This window comes from Gossypium hirsutum, chromosome A12 (genome assembly GCF_007990345.1).
Source record: "Gossypium hirsutum isolate 1008001.06 chromosome A12, Gossypium_hirsutum_v2.1, whole genome shotgun sequence".
NCBI lineage: Eukaryota > Viridiplantae > Streptophyta > Magnoliopsida > Malvales > Malvaceae > Gossypium > Gossypium hirsutum.
The window spans coordinates 35,771,803-35,785,244 of NC_053435.1; the positions used below are offsets into that span (position 1 = coordinate 35,771,803).

At 36.1% G+C, this 13,442-nt stretch overlaps 1 protein-coding gene across 1 annotated transcript; it reads left to right on the forward strand.

The window, feature by feature from the left end:
* The first annotated feature begins 11,175 nt into the window (after nt 1–11,175).
* Nucleotides 11,176–12,950, forward strand: LOC107963168 (uncharacterized). Its single transcript, XM_016899744.2, has 2 exons — nt 11,176–12,195; nt 12,450–12,950. Exons 1-2 carry the CDS (start codon nt 11,176–11,178, stop codon nt 12,948–12,950), a joined length of 1,521 nt encoding a protein of 506 aa, XP_016755233.1.
* The last annotated feature ends 492 nt before the right edge of the window (nt 12,951–13,442 follow it).

Genomic DNA, 13,442 nt, shown 5'->3' on the forward strand with positions numbered 1-13,442 from the left:
CACATGCTAGGCCGAATTTTCCTCTAACCCATTTAAGCCCATAGATTTCATTTATTTCACATTTTAGCCCCTCAATTTCTCATTTTCACAAATTAGTCCAAAATACTCAAATTCATAAAAAATTCAAATACAAAACATATTAACCCAACCCATATCTTTCATTTTCCATCAACTAATATCACAAGCTTACAATTTCATCAATGGCATAACTCAAATTCATCATCAAATTCAAAAATTGAGACATGGGCTTGATAGATTTCTAAGCAACAATCTCAAAAATGTAAAAATTATCGAAACCGATCAAAAACACATACCTAATTGTACTTGACAATGGCCGAATGGACAAAGCTTTTAGAGCCCTTTTTCTTTCAAATTCGGTGGTGGATGGATGATAATGGCCTTTATTTTCATGTTTGTTTTATTTTAATTCATTTAATACATCATTTACTAATTTGTCCTTTATAATAAAACATATAATTCATGTTAATTAAGGCCATTAATGTCCATTCATAAGTTCAATGGTATATTAACCACATAAGGACCTCTCAATTATAAAGACACATTAATTAGGAAATTTAACAAATAGCAAGCCGCTTTACAAATTCTGTGATTAGGTCATTTTTATCAAATTGAACACACAAACGGTAAAATTTTCATATGAAATTTTCACACATATCATATATCATGCTGTAAACACAGAAAATAATATGAAAAATACTTTTTTGACTCAGATTTGTGGTCTCAAAACCACTATTCTGACTAGAGTCTAAACCAGACTATTACAAACTTACCTGAAAAATAGTTCGTTTTTGAATTTCAACTAATTTGAAACCTTTTTCTTTCCTCGATCTAGTTCCATAGTTGGTCTTTTCAGATCTATATGGATAAATTTGACTATTAATCTATCACATTTCATAAACATTTGCATTCTATTGCATCCTACGCAAAATTACCATTTTGCCTGTAACACCCCAACCCGTATCTGTCGCTGGAATAGGGTTACGAGGTATTACCGAATAATACACATACATTTAAGCATTCATAATACACATTCACATTGTCCCTTATACGGCCCTATGAGACCTTAAAACATGCTTGGAAAAGGTTCGAGACTAAACCGATAACATTTGCAAACTTTGGGTAACTTAGAAAATTTTCAAATATTAAAGGGTCACATGCCCGTGTGAACAAGCCGTGTGCTTCACACGACCACCAGACATGCCCGTGTCATAGGCCATGTGAAAACAGGGCATACATACTAACTTGCACCACATGGCCAGAGACACGCCCGTGTGCTTTGGCCGTGGGAAATCTGAAGGGGTTATTGACTTGGGTGACACGGTCGGCCACAAACCTATGTGCCACACATGGCCAATAGACACGCCCGTGTGTCTAGGCCATGTCAAACCTGTAGGGTAGACTGACTTAATTCGAAAGGGTACCCCAGGCGACACACGGCCGTGTACCAAGGCCATATGTCACACACGGTCGAGCCACACACCCATGTGCTCAGCCGTGTAGAGTGAAAATAGGCTTGGTAAAAGCCACATTTCTCACCCTCCTCAAGCATACCTTAAACACATCAAATTTGCACCATTTTATACATATATAAGCAAACAAAGCATGCTATTTCATACACATTTCATGCCATCTATCCTCAACCACTTCAACTACTAAATTCCATATTTAAAACATTAATCATTATTCCAAAATCATCAAAGCTTACAAAAGTACCAAATGCATTTCCTTATCAACTTATCAACTATTTCATGTCACAAAACATACAATATCATCATTTTAAAATCAAACCACAATATACCAACTTCCAAGTAATAATACTCCAACTTACAACTATCTAAAAGAGCAACTTTATAACCATACCAAACAAGCCAACATATAAGGCATTATATACATCACGTATATCACTTATGAAACACACAATTTAAGCCAACTTAAATGGCCAAATACATACTAACATTTACAAGCCAAATCTCATGGCTCAAAATCATAACTCAAAACATATCAAGATAACACTAGCCTATACATGCCATATACCATATATACAAAGCTCCAAAAGTACCAATGAGATGATCAATAGTGTGATGACTTTTCCCGATGATCCCCGAGTTCAAGCTAGCTTTGATAATCTATAAAATAGTGAAAAATAAACACAATAAGCTTTAAAAGCTTAGTAAGCCATATAAAAATAAAGTCACCATATGAATATTTGCATATCAATTCAAATATGGTAAGCACAGCTAAACACATACAAGTTCACAAACCTTTCTCATTGAACAATATTTAATATCTTAATCGCATTCATCAAATACTTCCTGTTTTCAATACTGGCACAAATCTCGTACATACCTAGGTCACGTATCTCATTCACACATTCTTTCTCAACTTGAATTTTCCCAATGAACCATTCAGAATTGTTAAGGATACTCGAAAATCACATAAGCTTGCACAATGACATATCCTAGATATGGTCTTACATGTTATCATATATCAATGCCACTGTCCCAAACAAGGTCTTATGCGAAATCATAATACGGTGTCAATGTCCCAGACATGGTTTTACACGTAATCACAATACAATGCCAATGTCCCAGACATGGTCTTACATGCAATCACATCTCGGTAACCTAATGTCATGACATTCGTATCCTATACTACTCCTAAGGTTTGTACGAGTCTTTCGGATGTCATAACTCTGTCGATTCTTGCTCGTAATTGCTCGTTCAACATTTATAACAATTCAATGAAAAATAAACACATATAATTCAATTTAAAGACATTTATTTGCACATGAACTTACCTTAGTCGTAGAAATAATGAAAGTAGTCGTAGAAATAATGAAAGTAGTCGATTAATCCAGTACTTTATTCTTGCCTCGATCTAAGTCCGTTATCTTTCATTCTTGATCTATATATTCAAAATTAATCCATTTAATTGCCAACTCAATCGATTTAGTCTTTGAACACATATTTAAGCAAATTTTCACTTTGGCCCTAAACTTTCACATTTCTTACAATTTAGTCCCTATTTCATAAAAACACAATTTACCATAATTTCAATTAAACCTAAGCTAGCCAAATTTCTATAGGCTCCTTACTAGCCCATATTTATCAATATTTTGCACATTAACCACACATTTTCATCTTTTCACAAATTTAACCCCTTTTATGTAATTTCACTAAAAATCACTTTACAAAATATGATAATCTATCATCAAAAATTCATATTACATCATCAAATACCAAAGATACGGGCTAGCTAGTACTCAAAGAAATGATCACAAAAACATATAAATCATCAAAAATTGAGCTGAAAACATACCTAAATCAAGCTATGCAAGTGCCGAATGTAACAGCCCATTTTCAGGGTTAATCGGAATAATGGTTTCAAGACACAATCTGACATTGAAAAATTTATTTGATTATTATTTTGATATTTACAGCATGATATTAGAGTTGTGTGAAATTTTTGTAAAGAATTTTATCGTTTAAGTGGTTAATTTGGTAAAAAGGACTAAATTGCATAAAGCATAAAAGTTGGGTTCTATAAGCTAAAGGTGTCAAATAGCTATAGAACATAAAAGTGAAGGTCCTTATGTGGCAAATAGCCCATTTATGAGATAGTGGGTGTTAGTGGAGTGGCATTTGGTGTAATTATTAATGTTTTTAAAAGGTAAAAAGGTAAAAAGGTAATTAAAGTTAATAATAAATAAAATAAAAGCCAAAATCATGTTATTTTGCTTTATCTTCCACCGAATATAGATAAAAGAAGCAGCCATGGAAGCATTATAGGGTTCGGCCTTGTTGTTTTTAATTGATGTACATTTTGAGCTCGATTTTTTGATGAATTTTATGTTTTTGTAATTGTTGCTTTGTGTTCTGCTAGCCCGTACCCTAATTTTTGAATTTTTTGATGAATTTGTGAGTTTCCATTGATGATAACTTGATGTTTTTGAGTGTTGATGATGGAAAATGAATAATTGTTGATAGATTAATATGTTTTATTAAGTGATTTTTGGTAAAAATGTCAAATAAGGATTAAATTGTGAAAAGTGTAAATTGAGGGGCTGAAATGTGAAATAAATTGAAAATATAGGTTGAGAGTAATATATGGAAAATTTGGCTAGCTTGGGTTTGTGTTTAATTTCATGAAATTGTGATTTTATGTGATAAGGACTAAATTGCAAAAATATGGAATAATAGGGGAAATGTCAAAATGTGTTAAATTGAATGAATTAATGATTAAATAAGTAAATTTTGTTATTATATAGATTGAGAAAAATGAGATTTGGATCTAGAACGGAAGAAAACAAAGTATCTAACTAGTCGATTCGTTTCGTCGTTTTAACAATCGAGGTAAGTTCGTATGCAACAAGTATTGTTATATTTATGATTTTAATACTTTGATATCGTATAAATTGTATATACGTGGCTATTGTTATGTTTCATGACATATCGGCTAAATACTTAGTGTGCGGTTCGATATAGCTTCGGCTAAATTTGGCACTTAGTATGCGATTTGAGATAGCTTCAGCTATGTACAACACTTAGCATATGGGACATCAAATATGGCACTTAGTGTACAAAATATTGAGGATGGCACTTAATGTGTGAGATATTGAGAATGGCACTTAGTGTGCAAAATATCAAATGATTCAACGGGCATAGTCAAGACGAGAATTAAAGTACGGTCAGAATAATTAATACAGGTACGTACAGAACTTATGTGAGAATCGAATGAAAGTAAATTGATGAGTTCATATTGTATTATGTATATTAAATGAGAAAGAATTGAGTATAAGTATGTTTCATGTCAAAAAGTGTTTATTTGACTATAATGAAGTATATATTGAATGTTATGTGAGATATGAATAATAGTTGTTTAAACTAAGTATAGATATGAAAATCGACTAATAAAACCATAACCAGGTTATGGCATGTGAAAGAAAGACCACGGCAGAGCCTTGTCAATGTATGTGTAAGACCATAGTTGGTCTATGCCATCGAAAAATCGATGAATTTGTATCATAAGCATTTATAAACCAGAAATGTTTGATAAGAGTATGGGTGATAAATAGAAAGGTATCAGTACAGGTATGTACGAAAAACTACTCAAGTATCGAGTTATATGAAGTTGAGAACTTGCGAATGAGGACATGAATAATTTGATGTTAACTCAAGAATTAATGTTTTAAATGTTAATGATTTATCTATTTCGAATTGCTATATGAATGTTGTGATCATTTTAGGCTCACGTATGAACTTACAAAGTTGTGAAGCTTACTTTGTGTTATTTTTCTATGTTTTATAGTGTCCTAGATGTTCGCTCGGGTTGGGAGTCAATGGAAATCGCATCACACTATCTGGCTATTGATTTTCGGTATTTTACACCTTGTGGCTTGGTTTTATGGCATGTATAGGCTATGGTCTTTTTGATATGGTCTTTTTTAGAAATGTATATGGTCATTTGAAATGGCTTATTAATGATTTTGGTTGATGGTTATAATGTGGCCTTATGATTTGGCATGGTTAGTATAAAATGTGTAGTTGGCTTATGTTATGAATTTGTGTTTTGGCTTGGAATGCAAATGTAGTAATAATGTGGTTTAAGAAATGGCATGTATTGGTATGAGTTTGAGATGATGCATTGACCAGCCTTGATTTGGTTATAGGTTGAATGATATGATTGGTCATTTAGTTGGAATTTGAGACATATGAAAAAATGTTAAAGATGATAAATGATTCATACTAGTTTTGGTATGTGTTTTGGTCAAGAAATGGTTGAGATTTGAGAAATGAAATGTAATGATTCAATATGGTATGATTTATGTTGGAAATGATCAGTTTTGGTTGCTTATTTGGTTGTAAATTTGGTACCATTTGGATGCCTTAGGATGCATGTGACTTAAGTGAGAATAGTAGCTTATAGCAAGCCTATTTTCATGCCACATGGTTGAGCACACGGGCATGTGACTCGACCGTGTGACCCATGATGCTTAATTAAAACAAGTCAGTGAGTTACATGGCTTAGACACACGGGCGTGTCTACTGGCCGTGTATGGCACATGAGCTGGCACATAGGTGTGTGGTCGGCCGTGTGACCCAAGTTAGTATGTATGCCCTATTTTCACACGGTCTGTGACATAGGCGTGTCTGGTGTCACACGGCCTGTTCACATGGGCGTGTGACCCCTGAATACATGAAAATTTTATAAATTTCTCAAAATTTTCAAATGTATACAGTTTAGTCCCGAACTTCATTTAAGCATGTTTTAAGGTCTCATAGGACCTTAGAAGGGACAATGTGAATGTGTTAAATGGATTTTTGATTATGAATGCCTATATGTATGAATTATGTTGTGATTGATCGATAATGCCTCGTAATCCTATTTCGGCTAAGAATACAAGTTAGGGGTGTTACACGAATATCAAATCCCTATTTTAGATTTCTTTTTTGCTTCATTTAGCCATAAAAGATGATAAAATGGCTACCGTTATGTTTTGTTTTAATTTAATTAACCTTATTTCACTAATTACTATTTTAACCTTATATTATAACATTAAAAATCACTTAATGGTTGACTATATTTGTCCATCCCATTAACCAAAGGTCAAATAACCACATAAGGACTTACACATTTAAATTTTATAGCAATTAAAGCACTTTAACAAGTAGAATGCAACTTTTGCATTTTACGCGATTTAGTCATTTTATTAAATTAAGCATCCAATCGATAAAATTAAATCACGAAACTTTCACACATACATGCTATCATGCTGTAAACACATAAAATAATATTAAAATAATTTTTTGACCTCAAATTTATGGTTCTGAAACCACTATTCTGATTTAACTAAAATCAGGTTGTTACATTGCCCCTATTGATACGAACCGCCTCAGGGTGAGTCGAATCGTATGAAGAATGCCCGATTGTCTACGAGAAGTAATTGACAATTTAGTTTAGTGAAGTTGGTAAGGAATGAAGTTGTTTGACAAATTAGTAGTTGGTTTAAGAATATGTATGAAAAATGGTAAGATGTGAAAGAAGGAATTTATTTTAGTTTGAGATGGTAAGAAAAAAAATGGATTGAACCAAAAGTACAAACGAGAACCAATACCGATTTGGTAATGACCCGTTGCTTATAAGCCCTTTAGTTCAGTTTAAGAGTGGTTAAGGTGACCTCGACGCACTATCTAGCAAGATAGGAACCTCGGTATGTTTGAACGCCACACTACGAGTAGTGATAAGTTCAGTTTTCAACAAAGAAAATGGATGACACAACTAGAACACTAGGTAGCCAACGAATCTTTGGACGAAAACAGAGAAAAGTTTGCCTCACAAATTTGGCAACATAACATTAACAAAATGTCCCAAAAATTCTCAAAGTGTTCGTCTCAAAAGGCTGGTTACATATAGTGTCAAAAGGAAAGCTAGCTGAATGGTCACTTTTAATGAAGCTAATAATGAGGCCTAATGAAAAGTCACAACTATAGAAATTCTAATCCAAGTAACTTGAGCCTTCAATGTGATTTAATTCTTCAATTAAGTTGCTTTCAAAGTCTTTTGATGTCTCCATGAGCAACCGAAAAGACACCAGCTTCTTTGATGGAGAATTGAATGGATGTAGTGATTACTCATGAAGCAAACGGTTATGGAAGATGAAATAAAGTTGCTGCCCAATTTAAAGAAGAATAATGCTCTCTTTTAATTGATAAAACTTCTTAATGATATTTAAAGCCTCTTTGTAACAGCCCTCTCTTTTGTAACCGAAAACTCTTGAAAAGTCACCTTATTGAATGCATAACAACCTTTAAATGTAATGGATGTGAGCTAGAAAGTCACCTGCAATTAACACATGTAACCGACACATTTATTCAATTATTAAGCTTAAAACAAATTAAAAACTAACTTAAATAAATGAACTAACACTAATGCATCATTTATTCCAGCAACTAGTTTAATTAAGAGAAGCATTATTAATTGAACTTAAATTCATGCATCAATAAATTATCCTAGTAACTAGATTATTTGAAGAAGCAACTATTAAATAAAGTTAAACAAAAAATGATACGATCACGGCTTCCCATAAGTCAAGTCTAAGCCGAGATCCGATGGTGCTACCTCAAGGGCCGATCACAAGGGCTCGTGCAAAACAATTTAAAGAAGTCGTTATAGCTTTAGTTCAGCATGTGTGGGATGATGTCAATGCTAGACCTATCGAACCAGTTAGTGGCCATTTTGGAAATCCATGCCGAACTTTTCTACAAGTTCAGTTTAGCTCACCGAGCTCACCTTCAGTTCAGCTCACCGAGCTCACCTTCAGTTCAAGTTAGCTCCCTTGTAGCTCCACACCAGCTCATTAGCTCAGGACCAGCTCATTATCAGCTCACGAGTTTAAGCCCAGCTCGGGTTTAGCTCATGAATTAACCATCAGCTCGTGGAGTTCACTTTGAATTCATTTGACTACTATTGACTTTTTAATTAATAAGTTCAATAATTAGCTAATTAATATCCTACATATTAAATTTAGTTCACATTAGTTATATTTTAAGTATGTCTTAAAAGTGTTTATTGATGATAATTAAATTTGTCATAACCGAATTTAATGTTGATATTTGTGTTCACATTAGTTTGAAATAATTCTGTTCACATTTCTTGTAGAAACGCAATGGACATATGGAGATTAAATGCAAGCATGAATTTTGAAGGTGCATGGACGGTTGGGGGACTTGAATCTCTTAGGTGCATGTTCGGCCAAGTGCATGTATGACCATATTCAATGTCTTTAAGGTTCATGAATGTTTCCATTCATGTATGGTGTGCTATCTCTTCATTCTCCAAGGTGACCATTCGGCCAAAGGACACTCACACATGCATGAAGATAGCTTGGCCAATTAGCTTCCCCATGACTCTCTTTAATTCGTTCACACCTAAGTTCACATGGCAAGACTATTCAGTTCACCTTGTTCACACTAGAAGACTCTTCAACATTCGGTTTCACACACATGATGGCCCTTGGAGTGTCCACAATTAATTCATACTTTTTGGCCAAACATTGCTTCATTTAACAAGGTTGGCCGAACCTACAAGTGACCATTGGGCATCATGCATTCACTTTGAGTTTTCTTAAGCATGAAGATTCATTCATTTCCTATTACCATAGCCGAATCTAGACATGCACATTAAGGGTCATTTTTCTAGAATTTTCTTTAATTAATGTGTAATCATGAAAGGCCAATCGGCTACCTAGACTTAGGTCTATAAATACTTGTTCAATTTCCATGTAAAGGACTTTTGAAACTTATGTTAATGTTATGCTACCGAAATTGTGAGGCAAACTTTTCTTATATTTCGTTCAAAGATTCGTTTGGCGTTCCTAGCGTTCTAGTTGTATCAACCGTGTTCTTTGATGTACCCGAACTTATCACTATTCATAGTGTGGCGTTCAACATACCAAGGTTCCTATCTTGTTAGATAGTGGGTCGAGGTTTCCCTTACCAAACCTATAACCGAACTCAAAAGGCTTAATCAACAGGTCGATACCATTTTGGTATTGGTTCTTGAAAGTACCTTTAGTAGTTCAAACCCGTTCTCTTCTTTACCTAATCGAACCTAAACCGACCAATTTGTTCATATCCTTTTGTTCCTACCCTTTCGTTCCTACCATTCCATTCGTACCCCTCTTTCTACTTTGACTATACCATCAACTCAACTAAACCTAATGTAACTTCTCGTAGACGGTCGGGCAATCTACATACGACTCGACTCTTCCCGAGACGGTTCGTATCATCTGGTATCAGAGCTACCTAAAACGAGAAGCTTAGACGTTCGAAGCGGAGCATTCCCGAGGTAGGTTCAGAAAAAAAAGTATAGAAAAAAAAATTTTATACCGAAGTTTTCTCATTTTGATTAGTTTGTTATTGTTGCTATAAAAGCAAAAATCTACGCAGCCGAAAAAAAAAATCGTGTACAAAAGTGTTTTTATTGTATTTAGTTTGTCGATATAGTACAACAAAAAAAGAGTTATACAAGTTAAAAAAAATTCGAAAAAAATTCGAAAAAAATAAAAAAAAGTGATTTATGCAATTCAATTGTTATTTGATCGTCAAGCTTTGATCTGATATAGTTCCCGACCCTTCTTCTATTCTACTCTCCCTAAGTCGCCACATTTTTTACCCAATTCCCTATTCTTTCAACCTATCCTATATCGAATACCTCAATACTTGTTATCCCTTTTGAACCGACCACCTAGACCAAGGACCGAGCCTTAACGAATCTACTTACGAAATTACGAGAAAAGTCAAGAGAGGTAAAAGGCAAGAGAGCGTGAGCGCATTCGAGGGGAGGTAAAAGTCGAACTAAGAGTGTAAACACGAGTGTGAGTGTCATCAAGCTTCTTTCTTTCTGAGCGGATTGAGAGGATTTGTTTGTGAGGCTATCTTAAAAGAATAGATGTCCTAAAATAGTGGACAAAACATGGAAGAACAACAAGGGCGACAACCCGTCAGAAACGTTCCAGATTTGCAAATGCAAGCCCTTTTGCGTGAGATGGAACGATTACTTGATCGAAGGCTTAATCCTTTTGAAGATCGACTCTACCAAGTCGAGGCCCAAAGACAACGCGATGAATATCCTAAAGTTGCTAGGCAAAGACGTGAAGGGCCCAATCAACGACGAAGACAACCAAGGGTTCAAGATGATGATGTTAATGAAAATAGTGAAGATGAAAGCGATCACGGGTCTAACATAAGCCTAGAAAGGAGACGTCCCCGAAACCGTGGACAAGTAGATCGAAGGCGGGAAGATGATGACTTGAAGAATATCAAACTCTCCATTCCTCCTTTCCAAGGTAAATCTGATCCCGAGGCATACCTTGAGTGGGAGAAGAAAATCGAACTAGTGTTCGAATGTCATAACTACTCTGAAAATAAGAAAGTCAAACTCGTCGCAATTGAGTTTTCAGATTACACAATGATATGGTGGGATCAGTTGACCACTAGTCAGAGGCGTAACGGGGAGCATCCCATTTCCACTTGGACCGAAATAAAGGCGGTTATGCGACGATGATTCATTCCATCCTACTATCATCGAGAGTTGCATCAAAAACTCCAAAATCTCATCCAAGGGACGAAGAGTGTGGAAGATTATTATAAAGAAATGGAAGTGGCTATGATCCGTGCCGATATACAAGAAGATCGAGAAGCCACAATGGCTCACTTTCTAGCGGGACTTAATCGAGAGATTGCAAATGTCGTAGAACTGCAACATTACATTGAGGTTGTGGACATGGTCCACATGGCTATCAAAGTGGAGAAGCAGTTGAAGCGAAAAGGTACCACCCGAGCCTATCCTAACACCAATCCTTCTAAATGGGGCCAAAGCACAAGCAAGGGTTTTCCAACAAATCGAACGAAGGATTCTTCAACAATATCTAAGGCGAATAAGCCTATTACCGAGTCAAGTAAAGGTAAGGCTCCTGAAAGTTCCACCGCCCGTTCAAGGGACATAAAGTGCTTCAAGTGTCTTGGTCGTGGACATATAGCGAGTCAGTGCCCGAATAGACGTACCATGGTGATAAGGGCCGACGGTGAGATTGAAACGAAGGACGAGGAAGAGAACGATCCTGAATCGAATTCCGAAGTTGAGGAGGACTTAGAACAACCCGTTGAAGGTGAGTTACTCGTCGTCAAGCGAAGCCTAAGTCTTCAAAGTGTGGAAGACGAACAACAACGTGAGAACATTTTTCATTCGAGATGTCAAGTGCAAGGGGAAGTGTGTAGCATCATAATCGATGGAGGGAGTTGCACAAACGTGGCAAGCACCCTTATGGTAGAAAAGTTGGGGCTGTCAACCACCAAGCACCCGAATCCATACAAGCTTCAGTGGCTTAACGATGGCGGTGAACACAAAGTGACAAAACAAGTCCTAGTGTCCTTTAGCATCGGGAAGTATTCTGATGAAGTATTATGCGATGTAGTGCCAATGCACGCGGGCCATTTACTTCTAGGACGACCATGGCAGTTCGACCGACGGGTGATGCGTGATGGGTACACTAATAGATACTCCTTCAAACATCTTGGCAAGAACGTGACACTTGCACCCTCACTCCGAAGCAAGTGTACGAGGATCAACAAAAACTTAAACTTTCAGTGGAACAAGCGAGAGAAAAAGAAAAGAGTGCAAAAGAGAAAATTAAGGAAAAAGAGAGAGAAAAGACTAAAAATGCGAGAGAAAATGAAAAGAAACAAAAACAAGTAAAAAGTGGAGAGGAAAAAGAAAGTGGAAAAATAAGTGTGTTTGCGAGGGTTAGTGATATCCGGCGAGCGATGTTTTTGAGACAGCCTATGTATGTATTTATGTACAAGGAGGCATTGTTGAATACTAACGAGTTACCTGAAAACTTGCCTGCTTCTGTATTGTCTTTGATTCAGGAATTTGAAGACATATTTCTGGACAAAATACCAAGTGGGCTGCCCCCTATCCGAGGCATCGAACATCAAAAAGACTTAGTACCCGGAGCTACACTACCCAACCGTCCTGCTTATCGGAGTAATCCCGAAGAAACGAAGGAATTGCAAAAGCAAATTACTGAACTCCTAGACAAAGGATACATCCGAGAGAGCTTAAGTCCCTGTGTAGTGCCGGTGCTGCTTGTACCCAAGAAAGATGGGTCGTGGCAGATGTGCGTGGATTGTCGCACCATCAACAAAATCACTATCAAGTATCGACACCCGATACCCCGTCTTGACGACATGCTTGACGAATTAAGTGGAGCCCTAATTTTCACGAAAATCGATCTTAAAAGTGGCTATCATCAAATACGAATGCGAGAAGGCGATGTGATACAATCCGCCTCGGAAGAGTCGAGTCGTATTAGTGTGCCCGATAGTCAACAAGAAGTTGCGTTAGGTTTAATTGAAAAGGTCGGATGAAGGAAAGAAGGGTATTGGTTTTGGGTTCGGATTAGAATAGGTAAGAAGAATTTGAAAGTTCGGGTTTGGAGTCCGAATAGGTATGGATGAAGGAATTGGTTCAATTAGGTAAGGGGGAATTGAAGAAATGGACGTAATGGTATGAAGGGTAAGAAAGAAATGGTATTATGAAATGGTTCGAATGGAATAGTTGGTTTAGGTACAATTGGTAAATGGAGAAATGGGGTTGAACAAAAAGTGCAAACAAGAACCAATACCGATTTGGTATCGACCCGTTGTTTATAAGCTCTTTTAGTTCGGTTTGGAATTGGCAAATGAAACCTCGACCCACTATCTAACAAGATAGGAACCTCGGTATGTTTGAACGCCACACTACGAGTAGTGATAAGTTCGGTTTCGACAAAGAACAACAGTTGACACACTAGACGCTAGGAAGCCAATCGAATCTTTGAACGAAATTTGAGAAAAAAGTTTTGCCTAACAAATTCGGCA

Coding starts and splice junctions, on each gene's coding strand:
- LOC107963168 (XM_016899744.2), top strand. CDS start 11,176: ATGGAAGTGGCTATGATCCGTGCCGATATACAAGAAGATCGAGAAGCC. Junction 12,196..12,449: donor AGCGAGAGAAAAAGAAAAGA/GTGCAAAAGAGA, acceptor TCTTTGATTCAG/GAATTTGAAGACATATTTCT.